This window comes from Mustela lutreola, chromosome 16, assembly GCF_030435805.1.
Source record: "Mustela lutreola isolate mMusLut2 chromosome 16, mMusLut2.pri, whole genome shotgun sequence".
NCBI classification, from domain to species: domain Eukaryota; kingdom Metazoa; phylum Chordata; class Mammalia; order Carnivora; family Mustelidae; genus Mustela; species Mustela lutreola.
The window spans coordinates 1605143-1629568 of NC_081305.1; the positions used below are offsets into that span (position 1 = coordinate 1605143).

Below are 24426 nucleotides of genomic sequence, written 5' to 3' on the forward strand. Positions count from 1 at the left end.
GAAGAAACTGCTACCAGCAGTTCACGCTGAGAAAGAGACTCAATTTTCACCCTGGACCAACTTCAGATATTCTCCATCATATGCCCATAAATGGCTTTTTAATGTCCTTCATTGGCAGAGACGTCAGCTTGTGGCCTACTAGTGACAAATGATGTTTGAGTAGCTGTGAGGGGTGCGCAGGACAGCCGGGCCCAGCAACATCCTCTCAATAAAGCAGAACTCTGCCGTGTGGCTGCAGCGGGGGACAGGGAGACCCCAGAACCACGGGGACGGGCGGCGGGGCAGTCTACCCACGGCAGGCAGAGGAGACGGCAGAGCAGCTGAGGACGGCCAAGGACTCGCCGTTGAGAGCGTGGGGAGCCAACAGGGAGTGGCGGACTGACTCACCCCTGTCGGGAAGCTGCGTTCACCCCGGGCTCAGCCAGGGCTTGGAGCACGGGGCTCAAAGCACCGTGACAGAAATGCTCTATCCTAAGTGGTTCCCTGGCATCGGGGCCTTGAACCCTGACGACGTCACAGTGTGGCCTCACAGACGAGGAGCCTGAGACAGAAGTCAATGAACGAATGAACGAAGCCACCCCAGAGTGGGCCCCCAAGAACAGGCCCTCCGCTCTCTCTCTGCTGTGTGCCTCTCGCCTTCTTCCCGGTGCCGGCACCAGCTCCCCGCACTGTTCTCCTAAACCCCTGGAACGCTCTGCTGTTTACCAGATCAAAGCTCAGTGAGCTCGGGGGCGGCCACGGCGAAGGCCGCTTGCCCCAGAGCACCCACCCCTAAGCCACACTGAACGTCACCCAGGATGCTGGGCCAAGCGTGGGTTGAAATTTAACCGTCCGGGTTGCGGGGGTTGGGTGAGTTTCTACACAAAGACGTGGGCCGACCCCATCACACGGCTGTCCTGATCCGAGCAAGCCCAGAGAGTAGGAGAATCACCTCTTTTTACTGGGGTCCGTGGGAGAGCAGACCCAGTATGCTAGGGACCCTGGTATTGGGCAGGAGCCTTCGGAACGCCTCTGGTTTCTCCGCCTCGGTCACGCAGCTGTGGGGGGCCCCCCGCGATCATCCGCGAAGGCCAGAGCGATGCTGCTCCCAGGGTCCCTGCGCACAGAGGAACCGGAGCGACGCTTGTAAGTAGATCCTGGGGTTTCCCCGGATGCGGCCTGACGTTCGGCTGATGCTGTGGTGTCTTCCAGAGCGGGAGGCCGTCGGACCGGACCGCTCGGGCTCAGGTTCGCAGTCTCCTCTCCTATGGGCGACCTTGGGCAGTTCCCTTCACCGCAGCTCCCTGGGGCGATCAAGAGGGTGAGAGTCTCAGAAGAAGACAGGTAGGAAGCGCCCCCCAAATTGAGCTGTTGTTAGGAACATCCAGCCCCACCCCCACTCCAAAACCCATCTGGCAGAGACCGTTTTCGACAACAACACCGTAAACAGATCATGGAACCCGCTCGGTCCACAGTCAGCTTCCGTCGGCTGCACCCTGGAGGCACCCGTCCTTAACGCCCTGGGACCTTGGACTCATGCCGCTCCCTTTCTGGGTCTCAGATATCCCCCCCAACCCCCGTCAAGAAAAAAAAAAAAAAAAGAGCTAGCGGTAAGGTCACTGCCGAAGGTCACTTCTGAAATACCAGCGCTTTCCGAGTTGGACAGTTGAAAGGGCTTCGGAGCCAGAGGCTCCCGAGTGTGGGCGCTCGGGACAAGTGACTGGCAGAGGTGAGAGCGGGGACAGAGGCTGCGCTGAGCCCCAGTCCCCACGCCTGTGAGAGGGCAGACTAAGCGTCGCACGGGGCTACGTGAAGACCGCACGACAGGTGTAGAAAGCCTGCCACACACCAGGCTCTCAGTGAACATGACGGAGACTCACTCAGAGCGGGTCCCCGGACAGGCAGTGGCGTCACCCCCTGGGAACTTGCCGGAAATGAAGACCCCGGTGCCCCGCCCTAGACCCACCTGTAAATTTCAAACGGTACAGGAAGGCCCTCCCACCTGCGCCCCCTCCAACCCCAAGTCCCAGAGGCCACTGCTCCGTCTCCTTGAGAGCTCAGCCTTCTGGTGCCTTCCTCGGTGCTCCTAGAACGGGTCTGCACGTTCACAAGACTTCTCAAAAAAACAAAAAGTGACCCCTCTGTGCACGTTGGTCAGCCCCTTGGCTTCCTCCAGTCTCCTCCGGGGACACCTGCACCATTGCCCGTCGGCACCCAGCCCCGCTCTACTACGTGCTTCGACCGGGAAGGGCATCAGGCCACCTAGACCTGAATCCGGCTGTGTGCCCCTCGGCAGCCTCTTAACCTCTCTGAGCCCCGGTCGCGTGGCCTGTAAGAGGTGGGCCATCCCAGCACTTCTCTCGCAGAGCTGTTGGACGCAGACCTGAGGTCGGGCGTGCGGGGCTCAGAACCGCGCCGGGCACCTTGCTGATGCTGGCCCCGTGCCACCCTGTTGGGGGACCTCAGGTGGCACCCAATTTTTAACTACTACCAACCACATTCTCACATGTCCTCACACATGCATGTAGGACCCAGTGACGTTCCATCTAAGTCCGCCCACACCCTGGCCTCTGGGCTACTTCCAGGCGTCCAAGGTTTTACTCCAGAGTCCACGATGCGCGAGTACGTCCTGCCAAACGGAGACGGGGCTTCCTCGGTCACTGACGCTTCCGGTCTAGTGTTTTGTGTACTGGGGTTTGCAGCGCATTTCCCCGGGGGACAAAAAACAAGTTTGTTCCCAAACAAACTTGGGGTCTCCCTTCTCTGCAAGGATCCGCTCCAGGCCCCCCGGCAGGTGCGCAAAAGCGCAAACGGCGTCGAACGTTACAGACACTCCTAAACACACGTCCACGGCAAGTTCACACTGACCCAGTTCGAGATAAACAACACGACTTCTCACAGAGCGGAACAGCTGTCACGTAGACTTGTAGTGAAGCCACGGGCAGCAGGTTCTCTCTCAAAACGACTGCACCACACTCCCCTTCCAGCGGGGACGGGAGACGATCCAGCACCCGCAAAGCCGGAGGGCACGGAGTCGATGACGTAGGCACCGTGAGGGACATTGGGCTCTCAGGGCCCAGAGGTGACCGACTATGGGGCAGAGGGAGAATCTTCGGCTTCCTCCCAACCAGACACCTTTGTCGGTCTCCGGAGAGACGCAGGTCACATGTGGGCCACATCTGTGACGTCCAGCCGCCGGCGAGGTCTGCGTGCAGCCCAGCTCCACGCCAGCCTCCCTGTCGAAGGGACGGAAACCAGGGAGGTTCACGGGGTTGTGAACCTCGTGACGCATGGACATGACGCAGTCAGGACCTGTGCCGGCTCAGGGGCCTTTGAGGAGAGAACCAACCATGGACAACCCCGGGCTGCTGCTGCAACACTGAGTTACAGCAGGACACAGCTGGGACAAAAGTCTAGGTTGTCGTCCTCCACGTGTCCGTGGTGAGCAGGAGGCTGGCGGAGACCAGGCTGGGTCTCCAAGGTCTGGTGAACCCTGGTTCCTAGGCCCCAAGGTGGCCCGCACGGCAGATGGCCACGGCTCTGCCCAGTGGGCGGGCACGGACTTGTTGTGACCATGACCGTGAATCAAAACCAGACCAGTGCAGCGCCAGGAAGTCAGTGCTGACAGATGGTCAGAGCAGAGATGGATCGCAGGCACCACACATGTGGGCAGAGCTGTTGGGTGGCCCGGTGGCCTCTGGGCTCCATGTCGGTCCAGTTCCAGATGGCTGTCCCCCCTAGGGCCTCATCTGTAAGGGTCACTGCCTCCCCTGTGGGGTTAATAATTCCGAGGTCTCAGCAAGGCCTGCCCTTCCTTCTCTCCGCCCCAGGGCACCCCCTCTGGAAGGGCCCGGCCTCTGTGCCCGGAGGCACCCGGCAGTCCCCTGTCAACATCCGCTGGAGGGACAGCGTCTACGACCCGCAGCTGCAGCCCCTCAGGGTGTCGTACGCCGCGGCCAGCTGCCTGCACGTCTGGAACACCGGCTACTTCTTCCAGGTGGAATTCGACGACTCGGCCGAGGAATCAGGTGAGCCTGGAGCAGGGGAGGAGGTGGGGTTGGGGGACCTTCCTCTTCTCCTGTCCCAGCCCGAGAGCGGCGCTATGCTGGGCGGGGAAGGGGCCCGAGGCTTTGCTTATGCACAGTGTTTGGGGGGCAAGGAGCAGAGGTGTCTCAGCGTTGCCGGACGGGGAGACGGTGCTCAGGGTCAGGGTTAGGATGCCCACCCCTGACGTTCGCCGGACATTCCAGGGGCCGGTCAGGAAGAAAGGAGAGGCCCATAGAGACATAGAACATGGCACATCACAGCAATAATGGGCAGGTCCGGGCGGGGGGGAGAGGGGAAGCGGCCCTGGAGCCTAAAGGCAGAGGTAGAAGAAAATCGTGCCGACGACGAGGCCTGGTACCCTCGCCGGCTTTTGTCTCACGGACGCCGGCTGCTGGGCGGCGGGGGGGGGGGGGGGGGGCGGGGGGGGGATGGCGGGGAGGAGCGCAGGGCACTGTAGCAGGGGAGGGGAGGGCTGGGGCGGGGAGACAGGGAGGCCCTGAGGGCGGCCCCAGGAGTCTCCAACCGCCTGCCGATCTCAGCACCCCGCCAAGGGCTTCGTGTGGACCCTGCCCTCACGGGCTCCCCAGCATGCCGGGGGTAGGACAGGGGCTCTGTCGGGGCTGGGAAGGCATTTGTATCTGGGCTGCTGCTGGACTGCGTCTGGGGTTCCCTCAGCACATGCCGATACCCCCTGAGCCCTGCGCAGGCCGAGCGTCTGTCCTTTTTCTGGGAGCGGGGATCGGCGTCCACAACACAATGGCAGAGGCATCCTCCGTGAGACCATCCCACCGAGGGTCTTCTGGGCGTCCCCAGAGGGCATTACTTCACACGTGACATCACAGCTCGTTACTGGGCAGGGGGTGGTCCACATGTCCCCCGTGACTCCGCAGAGAGGCCCCGAGGGGGGTCGAGTTCTCTCCGAGACTAGTTGTGTCATTTCCCCGTGATTACCCCAGCCCCGTGGGCAGCTGTGTGCGGCGTCCTGGGAGGGCTTCCAGGGAGCCTCCGCACCTGGGGACCCCCAAACACCACTCAGTCCCAGGTCCTCGCTGGGCCAGCCCTCCGCCCATCCGCTGCCGCAAGCCCCGTCATCGGACTCTGGGACCCACTGCCCGGCGAGGACGTGAGCCGTGCGAGGGCAGGACGACTGTTTCATAGGAAGCGTCGTGGGCACTCAGCCCGCTGATAGGTGAACCCGAGCGGGGAGTTAGCGAAGCGAGCGAGCCCCCAGTTCTTCCCCTGGGGCTGGAGAGCAGCGCGCCCACCTCCACGGCTGTCGGGGGACAAGTGAGACCGCCGCAGGGAAGCACTCGGCCTCGCACAGCGTCGCATGGACCAGCTCCCAAGGTGGGCTGCCACCACCTGCTCTGGCTGCTTCCTCCGTGGTCCGCAGCAGGACCGTGGAGCCGATGTGGCATCTCCGAACACAGGCCCCAGCGTGCCTCCACCAAAGTCAGGGGCAGGTCCGCCCCGCCCTGTGTCCTGGCTCTGTCGCCACACCTGGGCTTGGACGCCTCGAGATTCTGGGTCACTCAACCCGGGAGACGCCTGAGCCTGCACAGCGCCCACATCGGGCCCCCGGAACCACACGTAGGCCGCACACCAGCCTTGCTGGGGAGGGGCTGGACGACGGGCGGAGGCCCAGCTGGATGCACAGGAATGGCCTGGGCCGGGCCCTGCGAGGCGCTTCTCAGACAGCGGGGCCCACCTTTCCAGGTGACCCCTCTGCTCCTCCAGGCAAGAAGGGAGCGGTGGCCTGTGTGCCTGGAGCTGCTTGCGGGGACCCCCGTGATGCTTCCTGCATGGCACATGGCTTGCTGAGTGCCGGGGACCAGAATGCCAGCGCCGGCCGACACTTGCAGGGAGGCACTTCTGGAGGCACGAGACGGGCTGAAGGAGAAGGGGCAGGCCGCGTGCCGGGAGCCCCGCGAGCACGGCAGCCGGCCGGGGGCACGACCCTGTCTGCTCCGTGTGCCGGCTTGTCTTCCGGCCCGTGTCGGTCTGTGCCAAGCTCAAATTCCCAAGGAGCAAACTAAAATCGGACTTTCAGGTTTAATGGGCTTTGGATCATTTTTTAAAAATTTTATGCAGCAACTTTAAAAGACTGAATGAAGAATCCCAGGTCCTGGGGCGGCCTGGGCGGCTCGACCGGCGGCGCGTCAGCTCTTTATCCCAGCCCAGGTCCCGATCTCAGGGTCCGGAGCTCGAGCTGCCTGCTCCAGGCTCTCTGGCTACCGCTCAGCGGCGAGTCTGCTGGGGGTTCTCTCACCCTCGGCCGCTTCCCTACCGCGCTCCCTCAAAAAAAAAAAAAAAAAAAGAGTAGTAATAGGTCCTGAACTTTTTTTAAAAGATTTTATTTATTTATTTGACAGAGATCACAAGTAGGCAGAGAGGCAGGCAGAGAGAGAGGAGGAAGCAGGCTCCCCGCTGAGCAGAGAGACTGATGCCGGGCTCGATCCCAGGACCCTGAGATCATGACCTGAGCCAAAGGCAGAGGCTTAACCTACTGAGCCACCCAGGCGCCCTTCAAAGATTTTATTTATTTATTCATGACCAACAGAGAGAGAGAGGCAGAGGGAGAAGCAGGCTCCCCACTGAGCTGGGAGCCCGACGTGGGACTCGATCCCAAGACCCCGGAATCATGACCCAAGCCAAAGGCAGAAGCTTAACCATCTGAGCCCCCAGGCACCCCAGTTCCTGAACTTTCATTGTGTGTTTAATAGTCACGGGAATATACTAATGACTTAGAGAAAAACGGATGCTGTTGGGGACGAGTTACTACAGAGCTCACGCTCTTCTAGGATTATTATGCGTAGTTATGGGTCTTTCTGATACCTGTAGAGCAGATTTATTTTCCTTTAAGTCACAAAATAGAAAAGCTGTGAAGGCTTGGACTTCTGCGTGTGCTAAGAGACACTGATTTGACAGAGTCGCTCCCACTCCCAGGGAAAGGGTCTGGCGGCTGAGCGAGGCACTCACGCCGCCCTCGGTCAGGGGAGCCCCTGGAATGCTGACCTGCGTGCCCAAGACCCAGAGCGCCGGGACGCTGGGGGAAGTGGGGGTCCCCGCGGACACCGCGATGCCGTTGCTGGAAGGGGAAGGCTCGCCTCCCTCGGGTGAAGGACAGTGTGGCCCCGACAGACCCACAGTGGAGAGGCTCAGTGTCCTCACTGCCTTCAAGGGGTGACACAGGCTGAGGGAAGAGCGGCGTGTGGAGGGTCGGCGCGAGCCGCGTTCCTGCGCGTGGAAAGCTCGCGTCCCCGCCCCACGTCCGCCTTCCCCGGCCCCTTCTCCTTGCCTGTGCTTTGCTCGTACCAACGTGAGCTCCTTCCCACGGCTGTTTGCTCCCGTTTCACAGATTAAGAGAAATGCGGCTCAGAGATTCTCATGGCCGAAGGCCACCGAGCCCTCGAGACGGGATTCTCTCTCCTCCAAAGAAGGCAATTTTAGGAGCACGAGCCTCTGGGGGGAAGTCTGTATCCAGCATCCACAGAGACCAGGCGTGAAGCTGACCCCGCGTGAAGGAAGGAGAGGTTAGCGCCTGGCGAGAAGGTTCTGGGCTCCTGGTCAGGTCCCCAGAGAGCCAGCAGCCAGCTCAGGGTCCCAGCCAAGTCCATGTCCAGTGAATGCCCCCCAACGGGACACTGGGACTGCCATCCCTCAGCCAGCAACCAGCAGCCCACACCCGACTCTCGGGACGTGTGTGTGCCGGTCAAGGGTGAATCTGTTGCTCTGATGTTGTAAGGGCGTCTCACCGCATGGGTGTCTTGGACTCTGGACGTTCCTGTGTCCTTTGGGAGATCAGGGTCAGATATGAGGCTGGCAGAGAACACTATTACAGATCATAATTATCCCTAAAATCACAAATCCAAGCCTCCTCTGGGTTAAGAGTTTCCCCCTCTTGAATTTTCACACGGAGCATAGTTCATCGACTTGGGCATGGCCCGTCCGCGCAGCCGCCTCTGCTTCAGGGATCCGTCCAGGGGCGGGCGTGCAACTCCTGTCAGACCACTGAGCGCCAGAATTCTCCTGGGAGATGCTGGAAGAGGATCCCTTCCTGCCGGGGATGTGCCACGCTCAGCTGCACGCCGGGGCCCCTGGTCTTCAGAGAGCGCAAAGCCAAGAGGTGGAGAGAAGCCGAAACCACCGCTGGAGCCTCTCAAAGCAGCTGTGCCTCAGGCGGACCAGCCCCCGCACCAATAAATCTCTCCTTTTTGCTTAGGTCAGTTTAACGAATGCTTCTGGCCCTTGTTCCCAGCAGCCCTGATCCAGACGGCCCCAAACAGTGGCTGCGTGAGAGAGAGGAATTGGGAAGGATACACGTGTCAGGGACCGGAGCTCGTCCGGTGCTGTCTGCCCCAGCGCGAGGCAGAGGCAGACGGAGCCCAGAGGGGACAGTCAGAGCTCGGTGTGCGGAAACTCCCACATGGGCCTGACCCTTCAAACGGGCTCTGCAAACACCGGTCGATGTCCGGCGACCGGCCTTCCAGGACTTGGGGAGCGGCCGGAAACCCTTTGTAGTCTTTGCCCCTTTCCCGGGTGTAAACACCCCCACTCGGCCGGCTTCCAGCTCCCAGCACAGTCGGATCCCGAGGGCGGCATCCTCTGAACAGGGCACGACATCTTTTGGGGTTTCGGAAACTCTGCTCAGGCTGGCGGGAGCCAAGGAGAGAGCCATTCCTGGGCTCAGATCCTGAGAAGTCCTGGGTGTGTCCGGGTCGGGTGGCGGGACCCGGTGGCGGGGCGACGACCCCTGAAGGAATGAAGGAACAGAATGGAAGTCGGGAAGCTCCCCGTGGGCTCTGCCTCCCTGCGGTGGGGTCCTCCCAGGCTGGGGACGCCCAAAGCCGAGCGCCCGGACTCCCGCTGCTCTGGTTCCCTTCCACCCAAGTGGTTGGGGGAGGCCGGGCCTCCGCCCCCACAGCTGTGTGGCTCCGGCCCCAGGGCTGATCCTCCAAGCCCAGTGTGGCCGCTGAAGCCCTCACGGCAAGTGAGTGAGGACGAGCCCGCCCGGGAGCCAGGTGCTGTGTGCCCAGAAGTGGGGGTGGTCGGGGCGGGGAGGCGCACTCCACACTCTCGCCACTGGGCCTGACGTGCTGCTGCCGACCCTGAGGGCCCTCCCCGGACGCAGGGGGGCTTTCAGAGTCCCACGACTTCCGGGCCTGATGCAGTCAGGCCTGTGTGGTGACCTGGCCCTGACCCCCACTTTTTGGCTTCTCCACCACCTTCTCAATCTGGTTCAAAGGACCCACCCCCCCAACCCGCCCAGCCACAGACCGAAAGAATTATCTGGGTGTCTCTCCCTGGCCATATAAATTACTAGATAACTCCCCCTGTGGCTCACGTCCACCCAGGCCAATCTGGTTTTACTTTACTTGTCATTCTCCCAAAAGCCCAGTTTCCTCTTTTCCTTCTCCTACTCGAGTTCCCAGGCCCCACTCCCCTGTCCCAGGCTCGATTCCCAGCCCCCCACCCCGACTTCCACACCTCCTGCCTTCGCTCACCTCCGCTGGAAATTGGGGACTGCCAGGAGCAAAGAAAATTTAAAAAGCACCTGAACAACAGACTGCGCCAAAACACATGCAGGAAGAAGCTGAGAATCAGGCGACGGGAGATGCGCCCACAACCCACCCCGCCAAACCCCTGGACAGACGGAAGGAAGCGCCTCGGGAGTGGGGAACGTACAACGTGGAGAATTAACACTGCAGAGTCCGGGATCGCTCGGGCCGGGTCCCTCCGACAGGTACTGCCAGAAACCCAGAGCCAAACACAACGAGGAGGCCCAGACATTTTCCGTCGGCGCGGAAGGTTCCAGCACTGTCTCCAGCGGGCGAGGGATACGAGTGCTTGGAGATTAGTGCTGGCCAGGCCAGCGCTGCTGAAGAACAGAGGCAGAGACCGCGGGGCCTTCCAAGGAACGAGAGATGGGGGGAAGGTGGCGCTGAGGGCCAGGGAGGAGAGGCTGGCGCAGGGGCCGCAGGGCGGAGAGCTTCCCAGAAGGGGAGGCAGCGAGGGGGGAACCCGGGAAAGGCAGCGTCCACCGTCGGACACCCCTCCCCACGCACACACTGCCTGACTTGGGGAGCCCCCTTGCCCCAGCCCCACAGGGCGACCCTCCCCTCAGGGTGTCGCCACAGTCACCCCCGCCGGACGGGGTCGGCCAACCGCGTGCTGACTGGGTGCGGGTTTTATCTCATTCCGTCCTCCCAAGTACCCCAAGAATCGGAAACTGTTCCCACTCAGGGACAGGGACACCCTCACCCGACGCTCAGCCCAGGGCTGTTTCCACGCCCTGCGCCGGGTTGGCGGCCGGCCCTGCACGGCAAAGGAGCCGGTGGGCTGCGGCCTCGCAGGGCAGAGCCTGAGGCCGGGGAGCTGAGGCGCCTGTCCCGTGCAGGCCCCGTCCTCCTGCGAAGGGGAGTGCAGGGCACGGGCGGGGGCGTCCCCACACGCCAGCCCGTCTCCGGTGGGGGCGGGGCCTGCACTGCGTCTCTGCCCCGAGGTCGAGGTCTGTTACTGCTGAAGGTGGGGTGAGGGTCCCACTGGGGCAGAGGTGGGTGGCAGAGAGGAGGGAGAGAAGCCGTGAGGTCTGACATCAGCACGAACGCGTCCCCTGAGCTCTCTGACCCTCAGTCCCCTCCTCTGGGAGGCAGAGATCGGATCGGAACAGGCTAGGGAGGATTTAAAGAGGGTCCTGGGGAGCGCGCGGCACCCTGCCCGCTGAGTTACCCCTGGGGTGACGCACTGCCCTTCACCGGACAGGAAAGCTGCCCCGGGAGGCGCTGCCTCCACTAGAGGGAGCACGGAGAGGGCCGAGAGGCAGCCCCGAGAGGCAGCCCCGCCCCGCTGCATCGCCCCGCTGCATCTCCCCGCTCTCGCTCTCGGACCCCTACCCCGACCCCGCAGCCCAGGACTCCGGGTGCTTGCGTGACCCTCACTCAACTGGCCATGGGAGAAAGGCCCCCTCCTGACATGTGGGCAGCCCCCCGAGGGTCACTCTCAGGGACAGGAGCGGGCAAGTAAGGCGTGAGGCACTAAAGCCCTCCCCACATCCAAGTGGATGCTTTTCCAATTTTCTCTTTAAAGAGTTTACTTATTTATTTGACAGAGAGAGAGAACAAGCAGGGGGAGTGGGAGAGGGAGAAGCAGGCTCCCCACTGAGCAGGGAGCCCGATGCCGGGCTCCATCCCAGGATCATGACCTGAGCCGAAGGCAGACGCTTGACCCACTGAGCCCCCTAGGAGCCCCTCAAAGTGGATTTTAAGTCACTTGTAAAGTGGGGCCAATAACAGCCTTTGATCCCCTAAATGACCGCTGGTCACCACCCCCAGTGCCAAGAGATCCCCCCCGGGCCTGGCTCCTGAGAGCAGAGAAGTTCATGAGCCTTCGCCAGCGAGATCAGCGCCCACCGCACACCCGGGAGCGCCGCTGACGTCTGCTCCTGCCCTGGAGACAGACCACGGCGCTGGGCCAGGCGCCTGCAGGAGGCGTGAACAGAGGAGTCCTCGGGAAGGGGTCCTGTGAGGTCACCAGCAGGGCCGCAGCAATGACAGCGGACCGCAGATGGACGTGCCCGGGATGGGGATCGGAGATGGGATCGTCACAGTTCTGTCCTGGGGGAGGTTTTCTACCACAAATTGGTAGAGGCCCCAGCAAACGGGAACCCTCTTTGCCGAGGTGGGCCAGAGCCCCGGGGGCCAGAGGGCGGCCTTCCACACTTCATTCTCCTGCGGAAGCAGATGGGCAGGACTCGGGCTGCTGGGAGACTGCGTCAGCGTCGGCGAGGAGTTCTGAGGGCAGCTTCACGGTGGGGAGAGCGTGGGGCCACGTCCATGGGCTCCAGTCCTGTGCTGTGCAGGGGGGTGACCTTGGAAAAGGCTCCTGACCTTGTAGCTCTCCACCTACCAAAGAAGGAGTAGAAGGCGCACCCACAAGCCCCTCCTGTCCCGCGGCTTCCCACCCCCGGCTCGGGTGTGGACAACCTGGGAGATTCTTCCGCAAGGGCGCTGTTGGCGGGGCTCTAGCAGGTGTCCAGCTAGGGTGGACCGAAGCGCGTCCAGTTAGTATCATGCGTTCAGGGACCTTATACGTGAGCCTACAGAGCATTCTAAGGTGCTTGAGCAGGAAGGGACCACAAGAACCTTCCGGCTGGGAATATTTTTTAACAGATGACATGAGTCCGTGCGGGTTTGGTGACCGTTGAGTCCCCAGCGTCATCGCCATGACAGCCCTCGGCCCGGCACTGTGCCGCCGCCACCTCCGTTTAACCACCTGCGCTTACTGCCCAGGTGGGGGAGACTGAGGCTCAGACAGTGAAGGTGAGGCAGGGGTAAGCCACAGGCCCAGGCAGGCCTAGGCATCGTTCCTGCCGTCTGGCACTCTGGTTCTGGAAAAGACGAGGTCAGCCTGCGCGGGTAAGCGTGTTACTGCCCGGGGCACCTCCTGCAGGGAAGTTGCTGGGACGAGCCGCACACTCACCCCCAGGCTTGCCTCACGGTCGCGAACGGGTGCATCTGGGGGCATGAGGTCTCTGGCTGGCCAGTGCTACGAAGCTCCATCACACCACGGATAGAAGGTGCCGGACACGAGCAAGCAGAAAGATTCCCACGGCCCCGCTTCGGGGTCCTGTAATTTCCTGAGACTGTGTTTTCTGCTTGGAAGGGCAGCGTGGAAAAGGTGTGGTGGGTTTTGGTGTGGGACCTGGGCTCAAGTCCTAGCTCCTGTTGCTGGGATGCCCAGCAGCCCGCCTGCCCTCTCCTGCTAAGTTACGGCGTGACACAACCGCAAAGGCCAGTGGGCTCAAGTTCCTCTCCCCTCCAGGGGAGAAAAATCAGCCCCCTTTGTCATCTGAGCCACAGAAAATCGCTATTAAAGCCTTGTGATTCCAAGCCCCCGGGAGGCCTTCCGGACCGCAGAGCGACTCCTTCATGCTCTCATGCTGTGGCCACGGAGAGATTCAGGCTTTGGGACTTAGGATGTTTTTTATATGCTTCTCTCCGTGTATTTCTAATAACGGAGGTATAACTCACGTGTGTGCGCCCAGGAGAGTAGATCCCCTCCTGAAACCGTAGCAGTCTGCGACCAGACGAGAACCTGATGAGGCCCGAGACCAACAACCCTCATTTTCGAGTAAAGCGGCGAGCAGAATCCTGGACTGAATCTGGTTTCAACTTTACCATTCAGCCTTTTCTGCTCCTTATGATGAAGTTCTAGAACCTAGGTGAGGTTCGGTGGGCTGAGGTCCGGAGCCGATGACCAAGAAAGAATTCTTGAGACATCTTTGGTGCAAAATGGTGGTTTATTAAAGACCGGGCACAGGACCTGTGGGCAGGAAGAGCTGCTGCCCAAGGTTGTGGGAGATGGTAGGTTTTGTACCCTGCGGTTGGGGAAGGTGAGGGGAAGGGAGTTTTCATATGCTAAAGAGGGCCTACAAGGTGCCAGGATGTCCCAGGCCTGCCGGAGGCCTTGCCCTTGTGGCTGGATGAATGTTGTCTTTAGACCAGCCATTAACACCAAGATAGTTGGGAGACTTTTTGGTGGGATGTCCTAATCCTGCTATCAATCGTCTTTGTTAGTGAGATTTAGGACATTTGTAAGCCAAGGGAGACTCCTGTCTTGCAGGATTGTGAGCTCTGCAAGTGAACTATTTGCTTATTGTTCAGGGCAGTCAGGGCTGCCTGAGGAATGTCACACGTATGACTGAGGGGGAGCAGATGGAGAGGGGCGCAAGGTGCCAGCTTTTGCTTTGTCTTCAGCCAGCCACGTGCTCCCTCCTCACTTACACCGTTTATGGCCGAAACAGGACTGAAAACCGCACCAGCCAGCAGCCTCCGTCAGTAGCAGTAGTCACACAGAGGAGCCGGTGTGGGTGCCCCGGCCTGGGGTCTGCTGGTGGGTGCGGGGCTCCAGACCGGCCCCCAGCCCCGTGGCCCCGAGCTCCCCTCAGCTAAAAGCAAGGGACATCGCAGTCCTCATTCTGTCGGTAGCAGCACTGACGGAAATCTGCTAGCCACGGGCGACCAGGGCCAGGCCAGGTGTGCCTGTGGGATTCTCAGCCTCACCCTGGGCTCGGGACGCTGGAGAGCCAGGGTCCCCATCACGGACGCTCCTGACTGCTGACAGCTCTCCAGGAGGCCATGCCGGGTACTTAGGGTGACGTAGAAGAGAGCCTACCAGTAAGTGCTGGTCATAGAGAGACGCCATGGGGCGGGGGCCGCCTGCGGGTCAGCGCTGACGGGGAAGGCAGTGAGCCGTCTCAGAATTTCTTCTCGTGAACGTTTCGCTCGGGATATACTTGTTTACAGAATTCCTCGGTGGTGGAATTCCAGCTGCTCCTTTTTCATTCAAAAGACATCATTTTTTTAGATTAAAGAAAATTCTGGAAACCTTCTAGGACTGCAGCGAGTCTCGGAAAGGGTTTCCTCCGGCTTCTGGCCGCCCCGCAGGGAATGGGGTCCCTGCTGCCACCTGGTGGCAGCGCTGGCTTCTGCATGCGCTCTGCCCGCTGGGGCCGGGGACAGGGACCGAGGTGAACACAGACAAGTCCCACCTCCCACGGGGCCCACCTTTCGGTTTGTCCTTCCTGCAGGACATCAGTCTTTCCAGAGTGTGACCCCCCCGTGTGGTTAGACGCGCTCCCCGCAAAACCCAGTCCAACGCAGAGACACACCAACACTCGAGTCCCGCTGGTCTCCTTTCCAGGGATCTGCGGCGGCCCCTTGGAAAACCACTACAGGCTGAAGCAGTTCCACTTCCACTGGGGAGCGACGGACGAGCGAGGCTCGGAGCACACGGTGGACGGCCGCGTGTACCCAGCAGAGGTTGGTAGATGTGCTGGCTGCAGCTACGTGGCTGCTTTCTCCGTCCCGGCCTCGTGTGGAGGGCGGAGGGTGACCGGCCGGCTTGGTTGCCCAGGAGGGGAGCATTCCCCGGACACGGGACTCTGGGGGCTCAGACCGGAGCAGTGGGTCGCCCTACGCTTCAGTCACACAGCTGTCCTAAGACCAGGGTACCATTCACACTTTAGTCTAACAGAAGGAGAGACCGAGGTTCTAAGCGGCTCTGTGACGTGCCAAGGTCGGTCCCTGGGATTCAGGAGTCGCTCCCTCTGCCACGTGCCGGGTGCTGGTCAGTGCTGGACTAGAAGCTTCCGGTCCTTCGAGGCACTTGGGGCCTTCGATGGAGACCTGAAAATCCTTACAAACAGAGATCATCTTCTTGAAAGGACGAGACGTTGGCCTCGTTCCAAAATGGGACTCTGTAGGGAAAATCGGTAGGGATAAATGTTAGGAGTTGGTGTTCGTAGCTATGACAGGGCAGCAAGGGAATCACCCCCATATTTTAGTGGCCCTGGAGGAACTGTTCAGTGAGACCCTGTGAGGCCGTCAGCCCAGATCCGATGGTGAACAACCGGCCACATTCACTTGATCACTCCTTTTCCACACTCCCGTCCCTCCGTCCACCCACCGACCCCCCGAACGAGGCTTTAACAGAAGAGGTCGCTGCAGAGGGAGCAAGACCGGAACCTGGGCCCGCCGGCGGCTCTCCCTGAGCGAGCCGAGCCGGGGCTGCCGGCCCCATTCTGGCCAGGCCTCTGGCCCATGTGGGGGCGTCCGTTTCCCGCCGCGCTTCGAAGGTAAATCCACTTCGAAGCTGGGGTCTCTGAAGGAAGCTGCCTGCAGCCAGGCCCAATGCCCCGACTGGAGTACCCGTGGACCCCACACCCTTGGCAAGGCCCCCCAGCCCTGGAACCGAGCAGCTGCATGGAGAGGGTCTTGGTGACCACGACAGGCTGTGGGTGTGGACGTGGAGCTTGGGTGGCCATTCTAGCCCAGCTCTCATCCCGTAGAAGGACCTCTGTGTAGACACCCGGGCCCCTTCTTTGGTCTGAACCAAGCTCGGCCTCGGGAGGACGTCACACGGAACCCAGGGCAGGCCCCGGCACTAGGCTTCCCCTCTTCCCCCGCCCGTCCTCTGCCGCTCATTTAAATCGTGGCCGGCGGACCAATCCCGATGCCGAGTTTGGGCTCGGCAAAACCCGAGGAGGGACGGAAAACAGGGGCCTCGGTGAGGTTCCAGAGAGAATGACGGACATGGGGAGAAGAGCAATTCGGCTGGCCTCGGTCACATTAAAAATCGGGGGTCGTTTATCCGAAACTCAAATTTAAATGAGCGTCCCGGAGCCGGTCTGGCAGCCCCGCTCGGGTTTCTGGGAGAGAGGACACCTTCCCGCCACCAAGTCCCACGTCCCCCCCGTGAAGCCGAGCCCCCTTCCCCTCCCCCGGAAGCGCCCAAACCCTTATTTTCTGCGGTTCTCGCTGGGGAGCCCCAGACAGGCCACACGCCTGAATCCAGTCAAACCGGTAAAGGGAGCAATGGGCGCCGGGTCCGGCCGGGGAAGGAGGAGCAGCTGCGGTCTGGCTGCGTCGGGACCAACGTCCTGCGTTTCTCCTCCCCTCCAGCTGCACTTAGTTCACTGGAACTCGGTGAAATACCGCAATTACACAGACGCCGTAGTGGGGGAGAACGGCGTGGCCGTGATAGGCGTGTTTGTAAAGGTAACTTCGTCCGGGCTCCCCCCCAACCGTGAAGCAGGGCACCCCCGCCCGTGCAGTGGGGCGTGGGGAGTGGGCTCGCCCGCCCGCCCGCCCGCCTCCTTCTGCAGCGGCCGTTCCCGTCTGTGCCCTGCAGCTGGGGGCCCGGCACGAGGAGCTGCAGAAGCTGGTGCGAGTCTTGCCGGAAATAAAGCTTAAGGTAAGGGGCGGTCGGCACCGCCGGAGGAGCGCGTCCGCTAGAGGGATGGCTCGTTCGCAAGGACGAGAGATGGGTTGGGTGGAAGGGTCTGGCCGCGGGCGGGTCTGAGGCCCATCCTACGGCTGGGACCCCCGGGCTCCCTCCAGCGTGTCTCCAGTGAGCTCAGTCCCTGCCGCCCGTGGGCCCCTCCCTCCTCAGTACAGGGGGTGCTGGACGCCGTCTGAGCTTCCCAAAATCCAGCCTGTCAGGCAGCGTCTTAAGGTTTCTGCCGTGTCCGCCTGTCGTGGGCACTATCCACTACGTAGCGTTTTTCCTTCAACGGATCAGTTCGGAAGAATCTTTCCACTTGTCCGCACTGAGGACATCTACCAGGATAATGTCTGTCTTAAAACCGACGGCAGTAAATACCCAACCGTCGTCCAGGGGTGCGCACATGCATGCCACCTGCCACCCGGGAGAACAGGGCGGCCGCGGGAAGGGAGCAAGCTGCCCCCGCCGGCCCGCTTGCCCAGCGAGCGCGTCGGCTCCCCTGCAGCCCCTCGGTGGTGCTCGGAGCTCAGCTGACAACAATGTGGCTTTTCTCCGGCAGCAGCTGAGAAAGGACATGAAATTCCAAAGAGATGTCGTTCGTTTGTTTGTTTGGTACCGAACAAAAGAATTCCGGGACACAAGGAGTCCCGGGGGTCCCTGGATGGGGACGGATGGGCCCGGACCTGTCGCAACAATGGCCCGAGCGGCTCCAGATGAAAGCCGGGGGCCAGCCCTTCCTCGGCGGCTTCGCGGGGTCTGTTTGATGTGGGCGGTGTGTTCCCCTTGATGTTGACCTCGGGGCTGGCCCCGAGGGACCAAGACCAGATCCCCCCCTGCTGCCCCGTCCGCAGGTGCAGGAACTTCCCGAGGTCAAGGTGCCGGGAGCAGCCCTTCCCCGCTGGTGCGCAGCCAGAGTCAACCGAGGCTGTCTTCCCCATGCGCCCGCCTCCCCCACGGCGTGGCCTCCACCTCTCGGTGGGAAGGGAAGGACCTGGCCGCAAGGGGCTGTTGACTCTGGGGTCTGTTCTCCTTCCACGGAAGCTCTGGGGCGCGTCTGGTCCCCCACGGCCGTCTGGGAAAGCCGCACGGGAGAAGGGGTGTCAGCGAGGGTGACGGGGGGAACCGTCTGGGCCTCACTTCTGGGCCTGACGCTCGACGTTGGGCCTCACGGACGTTTGGGGGTTGGGGACCCAGTTAGACTCAGTGGCCCCTCTCTGTGCCCCATGCCGGGTGCCCCCAACACCTGGAGCCGTTCTTCACGTGGGCCATGTTAGACTCCATCTCCGTGGCCTACCGTTCTGTGGTCTTGACAAACACGCCGTCATGGATCCCCCCAACGTTCTAATTGGTGGGAAAGCGGCGGTGGGTGGACGCCGCAGCCCCCGCCTCCAGCTGTCGCCCCTACCCCCACTCCCGCGGCCCCGGGAAGGAGGGACAGCCAGCGCGGGGGTGGGACAGGCTCCAGCAGCGTCTGGGCGCTGCCACCAATGACATGGCTTTGGGAAGGTCAGTTCTGCGTACCCTACGCTCCTCTTCAGCAGAGTAGAGACCCGTTGGGCAGCGGGTCTGAAGCTTGGCCCTTGTGGCCTGCGGGGGGCAAGGGGAGGGCATGGATTCGCCTCAGCACTCCCCACCCCGGCACTTCTCGGGTCTCGTCCCAAGTTCTCCTGTGACCCCCTTCCCTCGCAGTGTCACCAGAGCACGCAGGGTGACATCATCGGCCTCGCAGGGACCGGGAGTCCCGACACGCCACCCCACACGGGAGCTCGAAGGCGTGACCCTCAGTGACATTCCGGCCCCCGAGGCCGCAGAGCATTTCTTTCTGTGTAGGGCGTGTCCGAGACAGGCAAACCCGAGGGGATGGAAAGCGGGTCGGGGGCAGGCCAGGGTGGATGGGGGAGGCGGGGGCAGGCCTGGGGTTCGTTTCTGAGTGCGGGGCTGTGCTGCGCTGACCGTGGGGATGGCTGCCGGCATCCATCTGCGAACGCCCTGAGAGCCGGAGCACGGGGAGCTTAGGAGGGGAGGGTCCCGCGCTGTGCGAATGTTTCCATACGGCTGTTCGCAGGGCAGTAGCGAGACAAGGAGTCCCACGGTGCGCGGACTGGCGCGGGGGGGCGGGGGCGGGGGCGGGTGGGGGGACGTGGCTCCCGACCGCACAGCCAGCCGCTCGCCTAAGGGCTGCGTGTCTACCTGGGGGTCGGTAGTTAGGGGACAGTCGGGCCTCTGGGGCCCCAACTCCTGTGTCTGAAGGCAGGGGGAGGGGCTGGGCCAGCAGGGAGGCCTCCTTCCCTGGGGACGAGCACGTCTGCTCCGTGCCTGGACCCTCCCACAGTCCCGCCCCGGGCCCAGTCTGCAGGTCCGGGACCTCGGTGCTGGCTAGTGCGGTGTTGTCCCAGGCCTGCCCCCTCGGCCTTTGTCTCCCTGGCTTTGCAGAGCGGTAGGGGCCACTGCCCTGAGCCTGCCATCCCCAGGGACCCCAAGAGATCCTTCCGACACTGAGCAGCAGCCTCCGGCTGGAGAACACAACCTACATCTGCTCCCCTTCCCTCGTCCTGCACTGTGCTAAGTGGCTTCCGGATCACAGCCCCAGGACTCCTGCCCCTGTTGGCAGATTTCTTCAGGGGACCCCTAGTCCTGGGCAGAAGCAAGAGGGTCCCCTCCTGCAGGCTCCCTGGCCCCCACCTCTTTACTGCTTTGGTTTCTCACTCACTCCTTCCAGCCAGGTGGCCTCTGTGTTATTCCACAATCCCTTCAGGCCACACCCTGCCTCAGGGCCTTTGCACTGCCTCTGCCCACGTCCCGGAAGGCCCTTCCCCCAGGAACTCGCCGGCCTCCTCCTTCACCCCCTCCAAGTCTTTACTCAAACTTCTCCTTCTCTATGAGGCATTGAGGACCATCCCTCTTAACACACAGCCCTACCCCCAGGCATTTCTGATCCCAGAGCCCCACTCCATCCCGCTTACCATGGTGGGAACAACCTGATATTTTACTTTGTGTGCGATCTGCTTTTCTCCAGTAAAAGGTGAGTCCCGTGAACGTGGGTAGTTTGTCCTGTCTGATCCTGCCCCGCACCCACCCCGTGCCTAACATAGAGTAGGGCACACACCACATAGCTGTGGCGAATGAATGAAGGTCCTGCCCCATCCATGCCCTCCGGAGCACAGAGCAGCGGCTTTCCCCGATCCTTTGATGAAGGCCGGAAAGCCAGTAGACACGGATCCTGACCAGAGCCTGCCACGCAGGAGAGGTGCTGACGTGAGCCCCCACTTGGCTGCAGCCCAGGGAGCGACGCTCAGCAGTCGAGACCAGCGTCCAGAGGAGAATCCTGGCATAAAGGTCAGGGCAGCCTGCTTCAAAGAGACCAACTGTCCAGGAAGCGTAGTATTTTCTGGGGCAGCCACGATGGGAAACAGTCTGGTGGTTCCTCAAAAACTTGAATACAGAATGACCGTGGGACCGAGTGCGTCCACTTCTGGATATGTCCCCCCAGTAACCGAAAGTAAGGTCTTGACATGTTCCCAAGGGCATCACCCACAATAGCCCAGAGGGACAAGTAACACAAGTCTCTCTTTGGGGATGAGCGGAGAAGCAAAACGCGGTCCGTCCATGCAGCGGATTATTAGGAAGGCTGTGCGGACACCTGCCCCGGCGAGCGAGGTCAGCCCGTCACAGCAGGACCGACACCGTGCGCATCCCACTCACAGAGGCCCCAGGAGGAGTCGGGTCCAGTCTAATGGGGACAGTTTGCCTGGGAAGATGGGAACGTCCTGGAGTCAAGTGGTGCTGGTGTTCGTATACGCGGACGTGCTCGGAGCCACAGGACCATAGGCTTACATGTGGTTAGGATGGTCGGTTTCATGTTACGTGCGTTATTTTACCACCGTTTCCAAAAATGACACATTTTCACACCGGAGGTACGCGAGCGTGTCTGGAAAAGGAACCTGTAAGTATGTGACGGGCGGGCGTCCCTGCCGGGCCGAGGGCGGTCACGTCTTCCTGCTTCCACGGGTGACAGCCGTGGCCTTGCGGTCTTTATCCCAGGAACGAGCTCAGCCCGTGAAGGCCTTGTCGCCCGGATGAAGACGGGGCACGGTCCCCCTCCCGCCTGCCCCCCTGCCCCCGCCACCGTCGCTGCCTGAGACCTGACGCCCGTGGTCTTGGTCCCGCAGGGTGCGCAGGCCGCCGTGGGCCCCTTCCAGCCCTCCTGCCTCCTGCCCGCCTGCCGGGACTACTGGACCTACCCGGGCTCGCTCACCACGCCTCCGCTCAGCGAGTCGGTCACCTGGATCGTCCAGAAGCGGCCCATCGAGGTGGCTCAGGACCAGGTGAGCGGGGCCCGAACCAGCGTGGGGACGGGACTGAAGCCGTGCGGACACGCTGCGAGCAAGGGTCAGGGTTTCCTCGTCCGGCGCGGTGTGGATGTCCCCACGCGAGGACGGTCCTGTGGAAACAGGAGCTGGGCGGACCGGCGCACTCGGGCTCGGTCTGGTTTCGGTGGCTTCGAATTCAGGCTCTGCGAGTCTCCCTGACGACAGACCGCCGCGCGGGGTCGGGGCTTGGCTCTGGTGTGTGTCGGGCTACGGCTACTTTACCAGAACAGAAGTGACTTAGACCCGGGATATGGGTCCCCGTCACGGGACCTCGTGGGTGTTTGCAGGTGAACAGATTAACCGAGGAAGGAGAATGTCGGTGACTTTTGCAAAGCCGTGGAAGAAGGTGGGCCGTTGGAGGAGAAGAGATTTCCGAGTTTGTCCCCCTACGTGGGACGGTACAACGGTCGAGGTTTCTGAGGTCCCTCGCACAGGCTGTACTAAGTTCTATACGTTGAGAGAAGATTCCAGAATGATTAGGTCAGTCAGCTGCTACTACAATAATGCTACTTAACAAATCACCCCAAAACCCAACGGCTCCTAACAAGCATCTCTTTTTCCTGCTTGTGGGTCTGTGGGTTTTCTGTGGATGGCGGGTGTTGGTGGTTTGGGTCGGGCTCAGTGTGTCCCTGCTCCTTGGACCAGGGGTACCCAGAACGGAGTCCATGGCGCATGACAGAAATGCAGAAGACCGGCAAACCCCACACGCTGCCCTCCCGCTGGCCACGGCAGGTCCCGGTGGCTGAGGTCCATGGGCGGTGGGGGGAGTGGAGCGCGAGCTCACGGAGCAAAGCCCTGATCTCGCAAACAGACTTTACCAGAAAGCCAACGCTGGCTGCCCCAGGGTCTTTGCGGGGTTCTCATTCCCTTCTTCTTCCTTTTCCAAAGAGTGCCCCCAGCCCCAGCCCGCCAAAGTAGGAGGAGATCACTTGCTTACATTTTTAAAACCTAGAGTATCCTTTTTCTGGAAATCTCGAGTGTGCGGGGACAGCCTGTCTGCGTTGGGCATTCAGAGTCCGGGGAAGACAGACACGCACGCAGCGAGCTCGCCGCCGCGGCCACCGTCCCCGGGCAGGGCAGGCCTTCCTCCCCCCCCCCCACCGCCATCGCGCGTCTTCCTCCTGAGGCTCCGGCCTCACGATGCCACGAATATCCTCTCAGGCAAAAGTCACCGAAGGTCGCTGTTTGCCCTGGAAGGCGGAATGATCCCGTCTTCTCCCACAGCAGGACTGTTAGGGACACAAGGAGGTCGCTGGTCGAGAAATGGCCCCGGGCCACCCAGCCTCGTCCTGTCACTCAGTGCACCTGTTGTGAGCCCCCTCGAGTGCCCAGGACGGCGGCCGCAGGGGTTGGACTCGGGTAGCAGCAGCAGCAGTGACGGACACTGAGGGCGGTGTCCGCGCTGCCCTGCCGTCTGGGGGAGAGACAAACAGGAGTTAACCCTTTGAAGACGGGGGCACGTATGACAGAGCAGTGCTGAGTGGGACTGTCCCCGGGGGCCGGTGGAGAGACGCTGCTTCCTGAGCGAGCCGTGCAGCGCGCCGTGGGCTGAGCGCCGGGAGCCGATGTCCTCCATGCCCTCCGCGACTCTGGGGCAGCCGCCGGCTCGCTCCCCCCACGGTCGCTGTGCACACACAGCCCCCAGCTCCCTGGGCCATCGAACCTAGCTCCTCGGCGCACCCTGAGGACAAACGAGGTGACCGGAAGTGGACTGGCAGCTCCTCCAGCGAGATGCGAGTCCGTGGTCGCCGCCTCCCACACGTCCTCACTTGACCGGGGCTCCACGTGTTCGGTACCTGTGGCCGTGTGGTGACTCCCAGTCACCGCCGGCATCCCCCAGAGCTGCAGGGGTCAGAACGTGGGGCGGTTCTGGCTTGGGATCGTTCCTGACCTTGTGGTCACGTGTCTGGGGGGCTCCGAAGGCTTGAGCCAGGCCGGAGGCTCGTGGCCAAGGTGGCATCTCGGTGGCCGGCACGCTGATTCTGGCTGGCGGCTGGGGGCCTCAGCACCTCCCGTAGGCGCCACTTGGATGTCCTCACAACATGGCAGCTGGCTTGTCCAGGGCAAGGGTGTTGGAGACCAAGGCGGAAGTTTTGATGCCTCTTCTGTCCCCTCCACCACCTCGTGCTGGCCATGCGCAGCCATCTCTGATTCAGCTTGTTGGGGTGGGGGTGGGGTGCCGAGCGTGTGTGCGCAGGGCAGGAGGGCTGCGTGGGAGCTGGGTCACACCGCACCTGCACCCCGCCCACTCTGGCTGCTCTCCGTTACAGCTGGCCGCCTTCCGCACGCTCCTGTCTTCTGCGCTGGGTGAAGAAGAGCGGTCCATGGTGGACAACTACCGTCCACTTCAACCCCTGATGAACCGCAAGGTCCGTTCCTCCTTCCAGGCTGCGGAAGGGGGCATCTGAGCGGATGTCGCCTCTGACGCTAAACACAGAGAAAGAGATCGTTGTTCCAGTCCTCGTGCTCTTCAGCTGCAGGGAAAGGAAACCACTTCAAAGCAGCTTCAGTGGGGGTGGGGGACAGAAATGTGGCACGCGGGGTAGCTCGGGGCCCATGGCGGGGCCCAAGCGAGCCCCCGCTGACGGCTGACCCAGGCCGCCAGCCTGGCCTCTGTCTGTCCACACAAACTTGTCTCAGACAGGCGCCCTCTGTGTCTCCACACGCAGAGGGATGGGAACCCACATGCATCTTCCCGGCCTCCAGACTCCTGGATGTCTTGATGTCCTGGGGCAGCCATGACGTATGACCACAAACCAGTGGGCTGACTCAACGGCAGTGCGTTGCCTCCCAGCTCCGGAGGCTAGAAGCCCACACTGGTTCTGCCGGGAAGCTGGCAGGCCACCACAGCTTCCAGGCCTGCCCGGTCCCCGGAGGTGGCCTGCGTTCCCTGCTTGAGGCCCAGGGGTTCCCGGTGTGGCCTCTCAGGACCCCGTGCCATTGAGCTATGGTCCTTCTGCTTTTTTAAAAAATTATAGTGAAACACACACGGCATCGGGTCTGTGGTGCTTATTGCGTTCAGAACATTGTGCAGCTGCCCCCACTGCCTGGCCCCAGCACCCACTTCAGAGTGGGAACTTTGCCCCCTCCCGCGTCCAGCCTGTGGCAGTCGCCCTGCCAGGGTCTGTCTCTGGACTTCGACGGTGCTGGAGTAAAGCAGAAGCGGAGCCGTACGGTATCTGCGCTCCCGCGTCTGGCTTCTTCCCCTCGGCGGCCCATCCCCAGCGTTCACCCATCTTAGAGTCGG

General features: G+C 62.0%; 1 protein-coding gene across 6 annotated transcripts; it reads left to right on the forward strand.

Moving 5' to 3' along the window:
• Positions 1–846: 846 nt before the first annotated feature.
• Positions 847–24171, forward strand: CA5A (carbonic anhydrase 5A). 6 transcript variants are annotated; one of them, XM_059153029.1, is made up of 8 exons: positions 856–1125; positions 3810–4007; positions 14728–14846; positions 16488–16583; positions 16717–16779; positions 20979–21134; positions 23450–23548; positions 23849–24171. In XM_059153029.1, exons 1-8 carry the CDS (start codon positions 969–971, stop codon positions 23900–23902), a joined length of 942 nt encoding a protein of 313 aa, XP_059009012.1. In that variant the 5' UTR covers positions 856–968; the 3' UTR covers positions 23903–24171. The 6 variants fall into 6 exon arrangements, with proteins under 6 accessions (XP_059009011.1, XP_059009010.1, XP_059009015.1 ...); XM_059153030.1 differs by lacking the exon at positions 16488–16583; XM_059153031.1 differs by lacking the exons at positions 23450–23548; positions 23849–24171 and adding an exon at positions 21467–21595 and having other exon boundaries at positions 857–1125.
• The last annotated feature ends 255 nt before the right edge of the window (positions 24172–24426 follow it).

What these genes read in the sequence shown, in the direction of transcription:
- CA5A (XM_059153027.1), top strand. Translation starts at nt 969, where the DNA reads ATGCTAGGGACCCTGGTATTGGGCAGGAGCCTTCGGAACGCCTCTGGT. An exon ending in GCCGCGTGTACCCAGCAGAG is followed by an intron (nt 14,847 to 16,487) that starts GTTGGTAGATGT and finishes CCTCCCCTCCAG; the next exon opens with CTGCACTTAGTTCACTGGAA. An exon ending in TGCCGGAAATAAAGCTTAAG is followed by an intron (nt 16,780 to 17,660) that starts GTAAGGGGCGGT and finishes CCCCGTCCGCAG; the next exon opens with GTGCAGGAACTTCCCGAGGT.